This window comes from Musa acuminata, chromosome BXJ1-11, assembly GCF_036884655.1.
Source record: "Musa acuminata AAA Group cultivar baxijiao chromosome BXJ1-11, Cavendish_Baxijiao_AAA, whole genome shotgun sequence".
NCBI classification, from domain to species: Eukaryota; Viridiplantae; Streptophyta; class Magnoliopsida; order Zingiberales; family Musaceae; genus Musa; species Musa acuminata.
In genome coordinates, this window is record NC_088337.1 from 1,773,927 (window position 1) to 1,789,498 (window position 15,572).

Genomic DNA, 15,572 nt, shown 5'->3' on the forward strand with positions numbered 1-15,572 from the left:
GAGAAATTTCAAGATTTGCCAAGAAAACTAGTGACTGATGATCATGTGTTCTTTGGCCTTCAATTTGTCTTTTTGTTAACCTTCGCATTACACCAAACAATTCTAATTGTAGATAGATGGTGGGAGTTCCTTGTTTCATGCATAGCAAGGTTAAAGAACCCTCACAAAGTATCATATTCATCTCATTCCAAGAGACATATTATTCATACAAAGAAGCCTAGCACTTTGTTTTGGGACCACATCAATTAGGTAGGTTGAGGAAGGACTTGGGAGGGCTCCAAGTAATCGGACAGTGCCAGCTAATCCCAATAAACAAGACAGAAAAATAAAGCACATAAGACAGGAGAGATGGGGAGACAAAATGCCTATTATTTGTTTCTATATCCTACTTGAGAAGCCCCAATAATGCAAGGAACCAAATCTTATATTGAGATTTCAATTAATGCTGCAGTTAAATTTCACTTTCAAAAACTAATACAAATAGGATGATCACAAGTACCAGATAACAATACCTGACCAACCAAAAGAACAGTGCTGAAAGCAGTAAACACCAGCATGACATGCTACAAAAATAATAATTAGAAGCCACAACTGCATAGTATTATGAAACAACAGTTCATCACAGCATCACCAACTATACAAGATTAGGACCCGGAGGCCGTAGCTGCATACCATCCTAAAGCATCTTTTCCAATTATTCCTTATAAACAAAACAGGCAGGAGAGATTTAAACGATGGATTATACCTCCTGTGCCTCCAGTGCTTGGAAAATGTCCGTGCGAGTAACCATTCCTAGTTTTGAAAAGAAAAAAATCAGTTCATGGTAGGAAGGGCCTCATGATTGAAATTCTCCCTAAACACTCTGTGACACTTACCTATAACTTTCTGACTTTTATTCAAAATAGGTATCCTGTGGATCTTCATCTTAAGCATTAAAGCTGCAGCATCTGCATAATTATGAACATCGAAACAGTTTTATAATTTGACCAAAAAATTTTGAAGCAACATGCGTAGTAAAGAAATATTACCCAAGACCGTCTTGTCAGGTGATAGTGTGATTGCAGGAGAAGACATGACTTCACCGACCTTGGATTTCAACTGCTTAAGCAAAATTGGATATTAGCAAATTATAGATCTCTGAAAATACAAGGTTCATGAAAAGACAAAATTAGCTTTTATCCCCATGATCAGTGTAACTAGCTGTCAACCGTTCAGGGCAATGGACATGTCTTAGATATACTCACAACAGAAGATTTGATCCCAAAATTTTGAGTATACCATTACTTCTCAGTACAAATTAATGCTTCATGATAATGTGCCGTCTATGATGGATGACCGAACCAATATTTAAGATGCTTCAGTTCTCTAGATAAAGTTGCTCCAAGTCATGGAACCTAGTGACATGATTCACAACCTCCATGGAAATGGCTGAACTGCAGACAAGTGTTGAGACAAGATATTGGTGATTAATTAAGCAAATGAACTACCAGGAAAAAAAATGTTATCTTCTGCTTAGATACACCATGAAAATCATACAAATTCTTTATCTTGAGCCCACTCAAGACGCTTCATTCTCAGTCATAAATGATTTCCCCAACCAAACAAAGGCTATTTATCATATCTTCATCCATGCCATGAGCAAAATAAGTCCGACTCTTTTGCTAGTTCAGATATGGGTTGCATGTTCAATTCATTCTGACCATGTCTTACATAGTTATCATCTGCAAAGGATGAAAATGGACATATTGCTACTGTGATGACACAAACAAACAACAAGATGTTTGTTTGTTCTAATACCAAACAAACATCTTGTTGTTTGTTTGTGGCCAGAGAAGCATGCCAATTAAGTGAGTTCGGTTCAAGAGCAAAAGCTTCAGAGGAAGCATAAATGAGTAGAAGGTGAAAGTAAGATTGCAAAATGTTACTTGATCTGTTTCTATGGCTGCAGTCCTTAGGCTGATGGACAAGAATCCTGGAAGGTAGCAAAGAGTGTAGCAGAAAAGAGGATGAAGTACCATGGAAGAGCAAGATTAAGCCTTTTGTTGTTAAAAAAAAAAGAAATAAGATTAAGCCTTTCACATGCCACAATCACTAAAAAGCTACCTTGCTTAATGACCAGTAGCTCCCAGTACAAATGTTTGTTTCAACATCCAAATCCACAAGCATCCCAATATGGACAATGGAAGGACTGAAAAATGTGAGTGAATGATTTGAAAAGCCACAGAAACTCTGAAAATATGAATTCTAAGTGAACTTTAACATTAGTCAAATCGTCAAATGATTTATGTAAGCAAGTGAACTGAAAACTCTATGCATAGAAAACTTCAATTCTGAGAAGATCTCCACTGATCTTGATTTTTCACGAGGCAATGGGGCAATTAGTACAAGAAAGATCCACTGTCTCAATGATAAGTTGTCTTATTTATACATGCACAACATCAACTTTTTCCTATCTATTTCTCCTGAAATGAGATTCAACATTTGACTCATAATGTAAATACACTTCAGAAAATAAGGCAGTTACATAGATTGGAATTGTGAGAGCTCTGCAATAATCCAACTAAGAATGACCCTATCAGAGACCCCTATAACTCATTGGATCCACAAAGATGGGCAGCCTAAAGCAATTGTTTAGAGATTAACAAAGTGAAAATCAAGTGCAAGACTCTTGACACAAGAATGAAAGTAGGTTTGAGAATTGATAAGTGCTTCTAACATTACCATACACACACAAAGTCACAAAAAGAGACCTCGGAAATAGGATGATTATGTCTATGTAAATAGATTGCAAGCAATTGTGCACTTTCTGTAGCTGTGGAAGTGACAGCTCAATATTCAACATCAAGTTAAAGAGGAAACTACAGAAATGGTACTTGTCCAAATAATGATGTTTGAAATCATGTAACAAGTTCATGAACATATAAACTCAGATTGTGAAGCTCAACTTTTTGTATTCCCATACATATGCCTATTTTACATCATATGTTTATCGGTATACATGTATACAACATTTACACAGGTTGATTAAGCCTACATCAACTTTTTGTGATAGCATCATACAATTATGTGTAAATACATCATAGACACACGTCGATTAAGCCTAATTAACCATAGAGGCATGTATAATATATCATGTTCACAGGCTGATTGAGCCTAAACCACTATGACGAATTTAATATGCTTGACTAGACTAACGTGATAGTACCTTAAACTAATGAGATAAATATTATAGTCATCAAGCGTAGCTTGAATTTCGTTATTGTAAGGCATATGAACAGTCAAATTAGAGAATCCATCTGAAAAATTGTGATGGACTTTCTGACTTCCATTGATGAGAAACTATTATGGTGACGACTGCTTGACTCCTATCAGACATCAGCCAGCCACAACACGTTAGAACTGAGATCAGATCGAAATCAATCGATTATGTTAAAGAAACTCTTCAGATTACATGTAAAAGATGATGAGAAAGAAAAGAAACGGATAAAAATATGAAAGAAACAAACCCCATTATATGCTCTGGCTTTGTCCTTCTCGGAGATGACACCGATACACCTCAGCTCATCATCGACGACTGGAAGCCCAGAGACAACCTCGAAATTGTGGTCGATCTCTTCCAGCGTCTGCTCCGGCCTCGCCGTCCGGATCTCCGTCGACATCACTGTGTCCAGCGTAGCTGACGGCTTCGTCTGCGCGAACACCAAAGAAAAAACAAACCGAAGGAAGCCATCAACACCACGGTCAAGGAAGAAAGAGGACAGAAAGGGAGTAGGAGCGAGACCTTCTCGCTGATGATCTGGGTCTCAAGGTAGGCGCGGAGGTCATCGAAGCTGAGGAGCGAGAAATTCTCCGGCCACTCTCCGGAAATGATTCCCTCGGGATTCTCGCCAAGGGCCGGACGGAGGTCGTCGGATAAGGAAGCGGAGGCCGAGAGCATCTGTTTGCTTCGGTTGAATCCGACGCCCCCGTTCCTAGAGAACGCGGAGGAGGGGGAGGAGAGAAGTGGCATCCTAGGCGTTAAAGCGGTGGTGGAGGAGAAGAAAGAACCGGAGAGGGGTTTGAGGGGAAAGCAGAGGAAGTGGATTCGGTGGAGAGAGATGCTGCAAGCCATGACGGATTGCTATTGTCGCTTCCAAACTCCGGGGAAGGGGCCGATGAAGAAGGCTCCTCTAGTAATCCGTTCGAGAAACGCCGATGAGCGTACTGGATCGGAAGTACCTGTGATCGCCGTTGCATTGCAACGGTAGATGAAACAGAAACGTAGAGATCCAACGGCTCAGCTGAAGAAGCGGCGGGATGGCAGGTCGAATCCATCGGAGGCACTTCCGATCACTCGGCGCTCGCATCCGCAAAGCGACATCGTCGCCATCTCGTGACAGCAGAATGGGCTGCCATCCCAGGCCACCACCGAAGACCGTGCCACGCTTTAGTGGGCCGAGTGTGTGGGTACGGTGTCGCAGCAGGGATTCGGATTTGTACGCCCTTACGAGTGCTTCTCGTGTCGGGTCGGATCTTGATGCGAAATACGAATAGATCCAACCCGAAGACAACCCGTTTCAACAAACGTATCAAAAACATACACACGAACCTGATCCATTAAATTTTCGGGTTTAGGAGACCCAATCCCTGTCACAGCATTAATAAGACAGGTCGGGTTGGCCTGCGATGGGTAGAATTGGAGCGCCGATGGGTGGGTGGCGTGGATTAGAATTTAGAACGTAAGTGTACGGTCGGATGGGACGTAAGAAAATATTCGATTTGGAAATTCGAAGAAATAATTTTCTTTTTATTATTCATTTTCCATGGAGCATATGTGAGTGCTCGATGGCACTGAAGCGGATGAACCATGTCAAATAAAAAATTGGAAGTCGAACTTGTAGAAATCAAGTAGAGTTATGTCGGGTTTAATCCATTCAAGTGATCAACAAGTAATTGTGTCCAAGAACGACAAAACGAGTTTTAAGGTGTACATAAGACGGTGGTAATGAGATGTTACACCATATTTATATTGACTTGAATCTCGGTCTATATATATATATATATATATATATATATATATATATATATATATATATATATATATATGATGATGATGATGATGATGATGATGATGATGATGAAAGAAAACATATAGTTTTACAAATAAACCTTGATAATATAAAAAAATTACCTTTTTATATGATCAATATTTTAGGCTAATCATAATTTGATAAATAAAATCTAGTTAACTAAGCTTGGCATTTGAAAGGGATAATCCTAATACTCATCAGCTCCTCTTGTCACATAAACACTTAAATAGAAGTATGGGAACAACCTACTCTCTATAGCCACCAACTCAAGATCATGTTGCTTGTCTTGTCATCCCAAAATGGGCTTGTGAGACCCACTCATTGTCGATCCTATATTTAGGAAAGAAAATCCGACTTCGTATTAATGGTCGACAACATGGCTCGGCTTCACTAGCCTTCTCTTCCGAATGGATAACAAAAAGGATAATGCCCCACCGGACCCAAAGAAGCAAAGAAGCTAGACCAGAGACGTCACCCCGATAGTCCCTAGGTGCTGCCTCTAAGGACACACATGATAAGTCGTCTGTATTAAACGCCTCCTCCATGTAGGGTAAGAGGGGCCTTGACGAAGACCCATATGCTCCACCCAATGCCCGGGTATAAAAGCTAAGATGTGGGCTAAGCTGGGACAAGCAAGCAAAAATGATTTTTTACTCTCTCATTTACACCGTTGATATTATTGTCTTCCCACCTTTATGTTTTCCTAACTTAAACATCAGAGGGATCGAGCCGAGACAATCTCGACATAGGCTTATTGTATTGGATCATTAGCTCAGTCAGAAGGTATGCCCAAGAGGCTATCCAACATAGGGGACTGCCCAGCTCCCTAACCAAACTTCATTGCTCAAAGATTAAGTCGCTCTCGGTGAACCACCTCTTCGTACAAATTCCTTTGCCCTTCCCGTAAAGCTTGTTCGGATCCATACTTTTGATAGCGAACCAATCAAACGACTCACCAGTCGAATATTATTTATATTTTTTATATTAAAAATATTTTTTTCTTATTTCAGAAATAAGAACCTCTTTCCTAACGGGGGAGATCATTCTCTTTTTAACTCATCTTTTGGACTTTGTATTGATGTCTTTGCATGTTCTCAATGTTAGGTGAATAAATTATGCTGGGAGAGATTCGTCTTAGATTGTCCCATAGATCCAAGATTAATCTTGACAATAGTACGCCTTAGTCAACCAACACAAATTAAATAATTAAAGTAACATTGTTTTCTCTTTTAAGATCCAAGCAATTAATAAATATATATTTGTAAGAAAATTATTGAATAATTCTACGTAGAAACATCCGCTGCTGTATGGGCGCACCGTCGCGGGGCCCATCATCCGACGCGTGATACCAGCTCAATGACACGTACGGAATGAATGCTCAGGGTCCTACCGGAATACGGCACAAGGACACCTGCCTACGGAGAAGGAACAATGTGTGATAGTGTCGTGAAAAGGGCGCGATCCCTTCGTAGCTTCGCCTGCTCAAAGGTTCGTCTCACTTCTGCATTACCAACTCAACCAGGAAGTGACTCTTAGTGGACATCCATTGGTTCATGGAACCACATGCACAGTACAAGGCCAATGCCAATGCCAGGAAACTAGTTAATAATGAATGCACCTGATATGAACAGTTGAGATTGACCCAAGCACATGCCACAGCACAGAGAGGCAAAGTGGACGCTCCTATGTAGCTATCCCTTATCTGGTCCCGAGACAACCATCGTTCTTCGATAAGTGGTTCTAAATGACTTAGGATATGATTTTGCCATCTATGTACATCATGCACGGGAATCAGCATCAACAACCAAGTCACTCTCGCTGGAGCTGCCTTGAGAATCTTAGCCAAGTCTATTGATTGATATGGATGGACACAGACGTCCAAAGGGAGCCCCACTGGAGGAACATGCCCATGTTAATCGCGTGGACCGTGTTCCCCTGGACCAAAACATTAATGGGAGGCGGACTTATGTCGCTCGTCTTGAAAAGGATCAATCATTGATGCGCGCCTCGACCAATTATTGATCGGTAAATGGTTGACAACTTTGTTTAGTTGTTTTCGCTTTCCTTGCTAACCAATCATTAATCATTGAGAAGAATGAGACCGGTGTCATCGAGAAGATTGAGGCCTGCTTGACATGAGACTACGATCATGACAACCGGTAAATCAACATTAAGTTGCGTGCGTTCTACCCATTCCAGCAGCGATCGATCAAACACAGTGCTGTCGCTTCTAACTCTCTTGGCATGATGCCTGTAGTATGCCACAAAGGATAAAAAGGATGGCGTGCTGTCGCTGACAACTAGGCGTCGTTAGCGTGCATGGCAACAAAAAGGATTTCCGTGCAACGTGGAGCGTAAGACAAAAGAAAGCGACTCAGCAATGACCGTCCGAGTCACTGTACAGAGTCTACTTGACATGGAAAAAACTACCGACGTCCGGTGAACAAAAAGGAGGTGAGGAAAGGAGGGAGAGGCCACCGGCTCTCGGCGTCCATCCGGCCTTTAATGCTCACCACACGCCATGTGAGCATCTATATATCCAAGCCTTTCTGTGGGCTCAAGCTTTTTGTCGGTAGCACTTAAAAGCGTAGTCCCACCAAACGACTTCTGCTACAAATCTTCTACCCCCCCCTTCAACTGCTTCCCCAGTTATCAAGCTCGCCTTCGCCATTGATGGCGTGACTTAGTAGGAGGTACTCCTGCAGACTTGGTGTTCGGAGAAATAACTCGAGCGAGTAGCCGTAGGAGTAGAAGGATCTTCTCCACTGAAATAAGATTTAATGAACCAACTTACTTGTACCATCTATTCGTCGAGGTAAGGTAAGACGTCGATGCCTTCATGTTTAGTGATCTGATGTGCAAGCTGATCGAAGAAGCAAAGGGAAGATTTCTCCGCTGACCGATGATTACAGAGGTTTGAGCACCACCAACTTTCTGTCACCCGCCATTCTTCCTTTCCTTTTCTGTTTCCCGTAAAAGATTAGAGACAACAATACTGTACTTCACTGTTCCAGGATGTTGCAAGGACAAATTACAGAACGTTTAGAGTATTATTTTAGGGATCGTCTTAACAAGTGCTCAGATCTCATGCATTCGAGGACAAGGGACGCGAGACATATCCAAGTCATCTCCGTGTAGACGTTCACGGATTCACATGCAGTCCTGCAACGTACAGCCTTATAATCCAGGAGAGATACTTGCGTGGAGTTGCCACAAACAAATCTTTGTTCACTAATGTCGACAAAATTTGCGATGGGAGGAATCGTTCTGGAACTATTTGGACTGTCTTGACCCTGAGGCACGGAGCTTCGCCGGTGAAGGAATCCAACTGTTTCTTGCTTGGCCTCTTGCCATTATTTCATGTGCTGCGAATTAGATTGGTGTCCATTACAAGCTCAAAATAATAGCTAGCGGAGTGAAGATGGTAAGGCGTCGTTGTTTCGCCATGTTATAGTAGTACTAGTGGATTTGATCTGAGGTGCAACGTAACAATTACGACGGTCCTCTTCGATCCTACTCTACTGGTTAGCCTCACTGACAACGAGCGGTCAATTACACTGTCCAACATCTCAAGTACGCTAAAGAAATTGAATACTTGATGTCGTATTTGGCTTTTGATTCCAGTTCTAGTTCTGGACGAACCAAGTCAAAGCATTTTCCTATTCTGATTGGAAGTGGATCTAGATCGGATTCTGATTCTTCTTTCAACACCAATCAAAATGACATGTCTTAATTTGTCATTGCAAGAATAAAGCTTCTATTTTTGCAATGATTTAAGTTGACGATTCAGGATTCTTCTCTCAGACAATTCATCTTTTTAACATGTACGATGGATACGAAACATAGTGACACATGACATCAGTCAGAGAAAACCATTTGCCTCTACCTTCGAATTGAATTGCAAAGGCTATTTAGGTATAACGAAACATCCCTGTGATCTTTCGGCGTCGATGTGATATTTCCCAGAGTCACTCACCACTGCCACCAAGATAACATGTTTCGATCGGAAAGAGAGAGTAGTCGACCTCAGATCCAACGACGTCCTACGTGCCCATCCACGAGCAAAGTCTCTCTCTGCGCTCCATGAGGTTTAGTTAATTAGTGAGAATAACGGAAGCAGGAGTAAGCAAACGAGGTGGTCGCAAGGAGTCCTATCTCGCACGTATCCAACCGACACAGCTATCACGTGCCGCGTGCTGACGTCCCCGTCGGTGCTGTCCCCGCCTCCAACGACTCCGTTTGACGGCAGTCAGGATTGTTGGTGCTGGTAATAACCATAGCCAGTTTAACCGCGGTTAAGTTGGAAGCGTGGTGGTGGCAATGAGCGGAACGCTCGACTTTTATATAAAATGGCGGTGCTTTTAGCCTCATATGACTATTCCTCTCTCTCTATCTCTCTTCCACTCCTTCTCTTATCCTTTTGACAACTCTCATCTTCTCCCTCTGTCACGCCGACATTTTTGAGTGCCTGTGGGGATTGCAGCGTAGATCTGAGATCAAAGAAGAGAGAGTACGAGAAAGCAGAGGCAGTGGCAATGGCGGTACGATCTCTGAGGTGTTCCAGTTTGCTGGTACTAGGGCTTTGGGTTCTCCTACCTGGAGCCATGGGGTGGTCTGGAGGCGAAACCGTCTCTGTCTCGAGGTACATTTCCTTCTTCTCTTTCTTGGATTAATGGATCACAATTTGTTCCAAGTAATCTCGTGGAATATGATCTCCCGAGGAATCAAATCGAATATTTCGTAATTTGGCTTGGCTAGGTTCTTAATGATGCCAAATGTACGCGATTTACCTGGATCAGGGGCTTTTTCATGGCTTTTATGGGTCCTCTGTTCTGGAACTAGCGTGCATTACGAACTCTTTTCCTTCTCGTGCACGTTCGATGCGTTACCCCCTCGTCTTCCATAGCAACAACACAATTACTGGGCGAGAAAAGAGAAAAGAGGTCTAAATTTGATCTTGAGTGGAATCTTGACCTTCCATCTCTTCGATTCCTGGAAGTTCAGTTTGGATTCCATGAAGAACTTGGGATATCAAAGCCGAAAGACTAAAGTCCCGTTGCAGTCAATGTCCAATAATTCATGTCAATATCATTAGTTGTAACGGGATCAGGCAACACATTAAGAAGAGTCTTCCCTCATGGCAAAGATGTCAGCGCTGGAATAAAATCGTGCCGTCGATGTCGTCCGTGGAGAGATCCGAAACACTTTGGGCGGTGACGGAGACGGTGGCGCTTCGGACCTCGAACGCAATCGCCACCGCATGGATCGGAACCATCAAATCCAAACCGTTGAATTCCTTATGCGTGCTCTATTCTCCCACTCCTTTTTATCTTTTTTCGACCAAAATTTTACTGCAAATAGAAAGGCGCAATCAAATCGATTCTTCTTTCCTCCAAAATTCTCGATCCACCACCGCGGGTACCGAGACAGAACACCGGTCAAATCGGGTAAAGGATGTGGGAGGAACTCCTCTCCCGCTCCGTTCTCTGCTTGAAAATTGACATGAAGGTCACTGATCGCCTCAGAGGGCGTAATTCTCTCAGACAGTGGAGGAGATGTATCTTCTTCGATGTCCATAGAATTGGATGCATTATTTTTCTTTATCGCTCGAATGGTCAGATTAGACTTTTGGATTCTCATGGTGTTTGTTGGCCTCTGTGTGCTCTCTTTTTCTTACAGTGCCGCTGGGAAGGAAGTGGTGGTGGGCGCGGTGGACGATCCGGAACTGGTCGCGTCTGAGGTACACATGTAAGTCCTCTCGATCACCACCTTCCTTCCCTTTCACCAATTTTTTTACCCGTCAATTTTTTGTAGTTTCCTCCGAAGCAAAGATTAAATAGAATTCTCCTTACTCACGTGTCCTCTACCTCGTCACGTGACCTGTAACCGTGGTTACTGTTAGTTAGCATTTGGGACGTGTACGGTGCGGCGGCAGCGCGTTGGTTACCCCTCAAAAGCAGCCTTCAACTGCCCTCTCTGATGATGGAAGACCATTTTGACATATGCTGCGTCTATTCCCACGTATCGATGTGCCATTTACTTTTTTTCTTTTTTTGAAAGGAAAAGGAAAACTATATTGGATTAAGCATTAGCTACAGAAAGCTGAGCCTGTAGATAGAAGCGCCTTTTCCAGCCGGTAATTTTGAACTACCTCGTAACCCCACCACTGCGGTCCACCAGTTGCCCACCAATCGTACTTTTGTCTTCTTTTTCTCATTTACTGTCCGAGTGGCACCATGGTTAGATCCTGTCGCCACACACGATGGGTGGAACATGCCATGCTCCGCTGGCTCTCTTCCCATTAAGCAATAATGTTGCGACCAACCCCCACGGCCAACCACTGCTTCTGAATGCACTGTTGGTCGGCGCATGAATGCCTCCATGAATGAGGCCCACTAGGTCTTTTAAACAGTGTCAATAACAAGAAATCGGAATCTTCACACATTAGTCGGCGCATCATCTTTTTTGTTTTCGTAATATTGCCGTGAACAGGATGGTCAAAAACAGCACCGCTCGCCGGGCCCTCGGGTACTTGTCCTGCTCGACAGGGAACCCCATCGACGACTGCTGGCGGTGCGACCCCGAATGGCACCGCAACCGCAAGCGCCTGGCAGACTGCGGCATCGGCTTCGGCCGCAACGCCATCGGCGGCCGAGAAGGCCGCTTCTACGTCGTGACGGACTCCGGTGACGACGACCCCGTGAACCCGCGCCCGGGCACCCTCCGGTACGCGGTCATCCAGGAGGAGCCCCTCTGGATCGTGTTCAAACGCAGCATGGTCATCACCCTCGAGCAGGAGCTCATCATGAACAGCTTCAAGACCATCGACGGGCGCGGCGCCGAAGTCCACATTGCCAACGGCGCCTGCATCACCATCCAGTTCGTCACCAACATCATCATCCATGGACTCCACATCCACGACTGCAAGCCCACGGGGAACGCCATGGTCCGCAGCTCCCCTTCCCACTATGGCTGGAGGACGATAGCCGACGGGGACGGAGTGTCCATCTTCGGAGCAAGTCATATCTGGGTCGACCACAACTCTCTCTCCAACTGCGCTGATGGCCTTATCGACGCCATTATAGGATCCACTGCCATCACCATCTCCAACAATTACTTCACCAACCACAATGAGGTATGGTCCCCGATCTTTCTGTATTAGAACATGCGAAGCAGCTCCGCAGTGCGACTCGGTTGCTCACTAATCACAAAATCCTCGATCGACTTTAAGCAGGTGATTCTTTTGGGCCACAGTGATTCTTACGTTAGGGACAAGGCCATGCAAGTCACCATCGCCTACAACCACTTCGGCGAAGGTCTCATTCAAAGAATGCCTAGGTAACTCTTTCTATCCAAAGCCATACCTTTCAGCTTTACTCGGAGAGCTTCAGTTTCACAAGAGTTTCAAGTCAACCCATTGTCTAAAATGCGGTAAAAATACAGGTGCAGACATGGCTACTTCCACGTGGTGAACAATGACTACACCCACTGGGAGATGTACGCCATTGGCGGAAGCGCCGACCCGACCATCAACAGTCAAGGAAACAGATACCTCGCTCCTACCAACCCCTTTGCCAAGGAGGTAAGATAACATCGATATCATCAATTCATTCGCTGCTGATGATGCTTGCATTCTCTTGACATATGGTACTTCCCTCCAACAGGTAACCAAGAGAGTGGATACGGATTCGAGCGTGTGGAAGAGTTGGAATTGGAGATCAGACGACGACCTTCTGCTGAACGGCGCCTACTTCACCACCTCCGGAGGTGGATCTTCCGGAAGTTACGCGAAGGCCTCCAGCCTCGGAGCCAAGTCCTCGTCCATGGTTGGCTCCATCACATCTGATGCAGGCGCCCTACGCTGCCGCAAGGGTTCCCAATGCTGATTCAGTTGCTTAAATGGTAATATTAAAGGGAAAACAAATAACCCACATTTGATTTGAGAGCAATCAATCCTTTTACCCCTTCCCAACCTCCCCTGCTTCCACTGTAACTCAGTCCATGGAGAAGGTGGAAGCGTTGCTAATTCTTTTCTCCGCTGCAAGTTCTCTTTCACTATGGTGTATTCTAACAGTTGCGTTCATTTTACCACTACTTTCTGTACGACGTTGTACTTCGCTTGAAGCTTGTTCCCTCTTCTCCCTTACCATTACATTTCCTTGTGAAATAACTCTGATGAATATATATATATATATATATATATATATATATATATATATATATATATATATATATATATATATTCATCATGTAGTGATAATTGCGGCATAAACTGTATTCTACTGGAAGATTAATAGTCCGGTGAAGATAACATTTAGTTTGTCCTCTCGCCCGGCCAAAGAAAATCCAGATCCGTCGAGTGGTGCATTAAGAACTGCTTGGAACGAGGCAGAAGCTAATCCTTCCTTTCGCGCACATAACTCCGACATATACGGTATACTTTTCCTATCATCATTTTGGTTTATAGCAGAAGATCAAACAGCAATCCCATAGCTACCATCCACATCTAATAAGCTGTGATCTGTTCAGCTCCTGCTGCAACCAACAGGCTGCCTCCTCATGATGACTACCAGAATCTCTCTAGTCAAGTGATTAGTCTGCAATATGTTCAAAGAGATACTGACGTACTAATATATATATAGTCTCAAGGCCCCAAAAAAGATCTGTTTTTAATGTTTCAGATCTCAATTTGTGATCGCCAGCACTTCAGAGCACAATTGAACTCCTGCTTCACCCTCTTGACAATCCTGAAAGAGCCAAGAGTGATAACCTTCTTTTAAGCATCATTAGGATTACATGTAAAATCTAGCTTTGCATAGGTTGGATTCATTGTATATCTACGTTCATCATTTTGATCATCTGAGCTGATACACTTGTCAAAGTACCTTACATGTGATTTGACTTGTAATAAACCATGCAATTTGAGGGTGTAGGAGTTTTGCTGAAGTTGGATTGGAATTGGTCCTGCTCTTGCTATTCTAGCGACAGCTAAGGCTGCTAATCTTCAGCTTGGTGACACTGACTGATCTCTTAGAAATAATTGAGGTAATAATGTTAGAGCTAGCCCCAGGATATTTACCAAAGGGTAATTTTGGCAACACAACAAAGATAATAAAGCGGAAATAATAAAAGCGACAAGAACAAACAAAACACCAGAACACAAGATATACGTGATTCGGTCAAATGACTTTGACCTACATCCACGGAAGAAAGAGGAGCAAATTACTATTATAAAAGAGGGACACTTACAAATGCCTTAGGAAATGTTCCTAGGCCATAAAACACCTTCAGCTTCCTAAACAAGAAGACTTCAAACCATAAGCAGGTTTTCTTGTGATGCCTGCTGTACTTCTTGTGGTGTCTGTGGTACATCTGACTTCAAAGCCCAGGCCCTTATTTATAGTTTCAAAACGAGGCAACAAGTCTAATTTTCCCGATGTGGGACTATGGGACTTGCCAAACTAACAAATCTCCACCTTGGCATGTCCCAACAAAACTTGCTCCACCTTCTTCACAAAAGCCCCAACGGGCAATCACCAACAATGAACACCAACCAAGTCCAAGCACTGCTTGAACTTGTAAACCGGAACATGCTTCGTAAGCATATCAACTGGATTGTCCTTCGTATAAATTTTCTGAACAAGGACCTTTCCCTCAGCAATCAACCACTTAGCGGAATTATCAAAAGAAACTGCATCTGAATAGGTAGTAGGCTCAGCAACTTCACTTGTTTCTTCTGCAACAGACAAAGCATATGCAACCAAATTTGCATACCTTTGTGGTGGTCGAATATTTCTCATATGACGCATATGCCATAATTTGGTGATGTCAGAATCAGACAATGATGATGACGAAACTGCAACTGAACCTGTGACAGTAGTTCCCTGCAGAATATACAAGCTACCAGACCTATAAGCTTTCATAACAATAAGAGCACTTCTAGAAACTTTCATAACTTCACCTTCAGCTGTGTATTTACACCCAAGGGCCTCTAGGGTGCCTAAAGAGATGAGATTCCTTTTCAAATCAGGAACATGTCTAACATTAGTGAGCGTCCTCACAATACCATCATGCATTTTAATTCGGATTGTTCCTCTACCAACAACATCACATGCGGCATTATTGCCCATCAAAACAATTCCACCATTACAAGATTCATATGTGGAAAACAAATCCCTATTGGGACACATGTGATAAGAACAACCTGAATCTAAAATCCATTCATTTTTAGACTTTGTCCTGTCATCAGTAGCAAAGAAAATATTTCCAAAATTCTCATCAAATGCTACACTAGCTTCAGCGGATTCAATAGTTTTCTCAACAAATTTTTCCTTTTGCTTTAATTTATTTTTCAATTTAAAGCAATCAGATTTAATGTGCCCCATTTTATGACAATATCTGCATTCCAAATTTCTATGTCTGGATTTAGATCTAGATTTAGATCTACTACTGTCAAATTCTCTTTTATCCATTCTCCCCCTAACAACCAGACCCTCAGTCTGA

At 43.1% G+C, this 15,572-nt stretch overlaps 2 protein-coding genes across 2 annotated transcripts; one reads left to right on the plus strand and one right to left on the minus strand.

Annotated features, from left to right (window-relative positions):
• Positions 1-561: 561 nt before the first annotated feature.
• On the minus strand, positions 562-4,393 carry LOC103970212 (uncharacterized). The gene is made up of 5 exons (XM_009383891.3): positions 3,782-4,393; positions 3,507-3,689; positions 1,029-1,098; positions 876-947; positions 562-792 (listed from the first exon to the last, which is right to left on the minus strand). Exons 1-5 carry the CDS (start codon positions 4,109-4,111, stop codon positions 740-742), a joined length of 708 nt encoding a protein of 235 aa, XP_009382166.2. The 5' UTR covers positions 4,112-4,393; the 3' UTR covers positions 562-739.
• A 5,055-nt stretch (positions 4,394-9,448) lies between these two features.
• Positions 9,449-13,193, plus strand: LOC103970213 (probable pectate lyase 8). The gene is made up of 6 exons (XM_009383892.3): positions 9,449-9,711; positions 10,749-10,817; positions 11,562-12,204; positions 12,304-12,407; positions 12,513-12,651; positions 12,734-13,193. Exons 1-6 carry the CDS (start codon positions 9,605-9,607, stop codon positions 12,953-12,955), a joined length of 1,284 nt encoding a protein of 427 aa, XP_009382167.2. The 5' UTR covers positions 9,449-9,604; the 3' UTR covers positions 12,956-13,193.
• The last annotated feature ends 2,379 nt before the right edge of the window (positions 13,194-15,572 follow it).